Below are 4,225 nucleotides of genomic sequence, written 5' to 3' on the forward strand. Positions count from 1 at the left end.
ATTATAAAATAAAAGCAGAAATATTTCCCGAAGAACATTCACATGAGGGCATAACAGGGAGACAGCAAGTCCGAGGCTCGGGAGGCACACTCTGCCGGCACTGTGGCCACAGTCCCGGGAGGAAGAAGAGAGAGCTTGTCGGGCCTCACCGAGAGAAGGGGAGGGGCAAGCGGCAAGGGCGCACTCAGAGGCCTCGGTGCTGCGGTCCTTTCTTTCACTTAAGTTACTAGCTGACACCTGCAGCCCCGCTGAACCCTGGGGAGGGCCTCCGCAGAAGGCCTGGTTCCTCTGCTCTTCCCCCTGCCACGTCCACCCGGGAAAGTGAGGGAGGAGGACACAAAGAGACGTCTGGGCATGAGGAGAAAGGCTGAGGGGTACAGACCCTGGGGCCAAGACTGCAAGAGGCTGGCCAGAGGAAAAACGGAAAAACAGAATGGAGAAACAGAAACCTATTGAGGGGTGACACGCCAGAAATATAGAGGGATGGGGAACCCGGAAAGCAAAAAGGGGCGGGAGAGAAGACAAGAGAGAAGGAAGGGAGAGGAACTGGAAGAAAGAGCAAGGAAGGCAAGGGAAGGGAAGGGAAAAGAAAGAAGGGATGAGAAGGTCGGGAGAGAGAGTATGAGAATGGTGTATAATTTATTCCCTTCCCGGGTTCAAGTTCGGGTCCCTGGCCTCCAAACGATCTCAGAAGCAACTTGTTGAAAACAAATCCCGGACAAAGACCAAACCAAGGAGCTATCCACCCTGCCCGGGCCGGCGGTTCTGCCCGCTCAGCGAGCAGGGCTTTCAGTACCTGGTGGGGCCGCCGGCGCAGGGCGCCCTCCCGACACCGTCTCTCCGGTCCCCAGCGCCGAGCCCGGAAGGCGAGCGCGTCGAGGCAGGCGGGGCTCTACGAGCCCAGGTCCACGAGGTTGGCCGACATGGGGTTGAGGATGGAGTCCTGCAGGCCGTGGTGGTGCTGCAGCGGGTCCGCGCCGCCTCCGCCCGGCACGGGCACGGGTACGGCGCTGGGGCCCGGAGGGTGGCCCAGGCTGTGCAGGGACGGCAGCCCGGGGGGCGGCGGCGGGCTGAGCAGCAGCGCGGGGCTGGACGACGAATGGTCTGGCGTCCCCGACGGCGTCTTCTCGTCCTCCGAGCTGCCTAGCACCGACTTGCCGCTGCCATTCAGAGACGCAGCCAGCGGGTTGTGGCTGTTGGAGTTGGAGTTCTCGCTGTTCTCCCTGCAAGTGCCGGAGCAAAGCAGCCGGGTCAGCGGGGAAACCGAGGCCGCTCGGCGCCGCCGCGTCACCCAGAGCCAGACCCCGTCGCTCGCCTCCGCGCCAGAGCCGCCCGGTGCTGCCTGCGGGTATTTTCGGTTTCTACCATTTTCTTGGCCTGGCCCGGGGCTCTCGTGCTTTCTGCCAGTTCTCTTAATAGCTCAATACAAGAGTTCTCTCTCTTGTCCTTTTCTCTGTGTCGTCTCTATCCCGCCCTCCCCACCTCTCCTGTTCTTAACCTCTTGAATATCTTTCCTGTTCTCTTTACGTCCTGCCCCCCTCCGCATTCACTGAGTTGCTAACATTTCTTTGCCAGAGAAGAGTGCCCCGGGAGCAGGGCTCGGTGGAGTTGGGGAAGAAGGAGACAGGGAGGAAGGGAAGATGCCTGGAATTTCAGATTCTTGGCTCCCCGAGCCAGGGTTGCTGAGTAGAAGTTGGGCCAGGAGAGTGAGGGCCCCTATATCCTAGGCTGAGGGCCCCGTTTGAGGTTAGGGATCTCACAGGCCTTCACCTCCCATTGCTTTTCTCCGTTTAAGGGAAATCTCTGATTGGGGGTCAGGTTCCTGGAGCTAAGGCTCCTTTCTTTCTAGATCCAAACTTGCAGGTCTTTTGAGAGCTGTCCTTGCTGGGCCTAAGGACAAGGCCCCAAGGAAGCAGCACTCCCTTCCCCTGGTGGCACAGTGCAAACTTCAACTGGGAGACTGGAAGCTGGGGGCTTGGAGGGCAGCCCTTGGGAGAAGAATGGGGGGGATTACTAATCCTGGCCTAGACTTTTCCATCATACAGAAACTGAGGGATTCTGCAGCCCTCACCTGGGGCCTTGCCTGAGAACGTAGTTCTTCAGGAGCCTGGATGCATGCCAGGCCGGGTAGAGGGGAACCCCGGCAGCGAGAACGCACCTCCTGCTCTGCCTTTGACTATCAGCCCGGACCAGATCTGCAGATTTGGAATCTTGGGTAGATTTTCTCTCCACTGGCTTCCCAAGACCTTTTCTTTCTGTTTTCCTGAGAGGGAACTTCCCATATGCCTGGCAGCGGAGACCTTACAACTGTACATACCCCAACCTCATTGTCTGGGAGGCCAGGGTGGGCCTGAAGCTCCCCCTTCCACTTCCAGAGATCTGGTTCCACTGTTCAGCAACAGCCCCCCCCCCGCCCCCAATCATTTACTCTGGGCTGCTCACACTCCATACCCCATCAACCCCAGGTGACTTGTTATGCTGGATTTCTGTTCCCATAATCGGTTTTTCTCCCATTCCCTTCTTCCTATTTGGGGTTCAGAGGAGCCACAGACTGGCAGCCACAAGGGCCTAATGGTCAACTGTTAGGCTAGATCGGGAAGTCCTGGTTTCCTTGAGGACAAGCAACTCTCAGCCCTTCTATTGCCCTCAGTTCACCCCAGACCTACTGACCTCCCCCCTAAAGACTGTAGGGCCTGAGGGGAGAGGAGTCAAGAGCTTGGCAGGCCAGGGAAGGGTTGCTGGGTCCGAGAAGGCAGGAAAAAGGGGCATGTGTTTCTCTTTTGCTCTTCTACAGCTGACACTTCCTCCCCGTCTTGCTTCTCTTGGTCCTTTCTATGCAGGATAAAAGACTCTCCCTATCAACTTCCATATCCAGACAAGGAATATTCTTGCCCAGGCCCCTCCACATCCAGGTCACACCAGGAAAGTATCAATCCCAGTCCTGACCCCTAATCACACTTCGGCCTAGAGCTGAGTAAGGCGAACAGGAAGTTCGGGGAAAGTGCCCATGAATTTGCACAGGCAGCCCCAAATCTGCAGCCCGATAGTCCCGATAGTCCCGGGTCGAAACCCCTCTGTCCTTCGGAAGACCGTCAGACCTGCCTGCTGTGTCCCCCTTGCACGGGATCCAGCCACTGTCTTGCTTTCGCCCCAGAGTTCGCTGCCTCTCCACTTTTGTTCCCAAGCAACCAGGGAGTTAGTTGACAACTTCCCCGATCGCTTTGCCCGCTTTAGACAAATTTCTGACCTCTCGGTCTCCCGCAAGACCTGAACACCGGCAGGGTCAGAGGAGGCTGCAGCTGGGCCGTGGCAGGGACGGAGGACCCAGTTTAGGCCTCTCCCAGAGGGGCTGTGCACAAGCCCTGCGACCCCCTCCCTGGATCCCGGGGCAGCTGGCGCCTAAGTTCTACTTACTCGTACCTTTCTTTGGCCTCAGCTGCCCGGTCGCGCTGCCGCCGGTTCTTGAACCAGTTGCTGACCTGCGTGGTGGTGAGGCCCGTGGCTTCCGCCAGCTCGCGCTTCTCGCGCGGTGAGGGGTAGGGGTTATGCGCATACCACTCGCGCAGCACGCTGCGACTCTTTTCCTTGAAGCAGTAGCTGGTCTCCTCGCCGTCCCAGATGGAGCGCGGCAGCGGAAACTTGCGGCGCACGCGGTATTTGCCCACGGCGCCCAGGGGCCGGCCGCGCAGCTTCTCCGCCTCGATGTAGTGCGCCTTGAGCCACAGCTGCTGCAGCTTGGCGTGGTTGTGCGGCGAGAACTGGTGGCTCTCCAGGATCTTGTAGAGCTCGCGGAAGTTGCCGCGGTGGAAGGCCACCACCGCCTTGGCCTTGAGCACGCTTTCATTCTTGTGGAGGTGCTCGCAGGCGGGCAGCGACCACAGGAAGCGGCCCAGCCGCTCGATGTTGCCGCCCTGCTGCAGCACCTCGCACACGCACGCCACTTGCTCCTGCGTGAAGCCGAAGGTGGGCAGCATGGACATGGTGCCGGCTGCGCCCCCGCCCGCCCGCGCGCGCCCTCACCGCGCTGCGCAGTCCGGCATGGGCGCCTCCCCGCCGGGCCGTCCGGGCCGAGAGGCGGGCGGGGCGGCCCCCCTGGCCCCGCGCGGTCTCCTGGCGAACTCCGAGTCACTGCAGTCCGTCCCCGCGCCGGCCGCGGCTCCCGCGCTCCTCCGCGCCCCCGCCGCCTGCGCGCCTTGCCTGTGCCCTCGTCCAAGCCCGGGGGCCG

The 4,225-nt window shown here is 60.6% G+C and overlaps 1 protein-coding gene across 1 annotated transcript; it reads right to left on the minus strand.

The window, feature by feature from the left end:
• Positions 1 to 251: 251 nt before the first annotated feature.
• SIX2 (SIX homeobox 2) lies at positions 252 to 3,989 on the minus strand. Its single transcript, XM_026517529.4, has 2 exons — positions 3,421 to 3,989; positions 252 to 1,223 (listed from the first exon to the last, which is right to left on the minus strand). The coding sequence occupies exons 1-2, from the start codon at positions 3,978 to 3,980 to the stop codon at positions 893 to 895; spliced, it is 891 nt and encodes a 296-aa protein (XP_026373314.1). The 5' UTR covers positions 3,981 to 3,989; the 3' UTR covers positions 252 to 892.
• Positions 3,990 to 4,225: the final 236 nt, after the last annotated feature.

Source organism: Ursus arctos, unplaced genomic scaffold (genome assembly GCF_023065955.2).
Source record: "Ursus arctos isolate Adak ecotype North America unplaced genomic scaffold, UrsArc2.0 scaffold_8, whole genome shotgun sequence".
In the NCBI taxonomy this organism is placed as follows: Eukaryota; Metazoa; Chordata; class Mammalia; order Carnivora; family Ursidae; genus Ursus; species Ursus arctos.

Coding starts and splice junctions, on each gene's coding strand:
- SIX2 (XM_026517529.4), bottom strand. CDS start 3,980: ATGTCCATGCTGCCCACCTTCGGCTTCACGCAGGAGCAAGTGGCGTGC. Junction 1,224..3,420: donor GCAGCTGAGGCCAAAGAAAG/GTACGAGTAAGT, acceptor CGGCACTTGCAG/GGAGAACAGCGAGAACTCCA.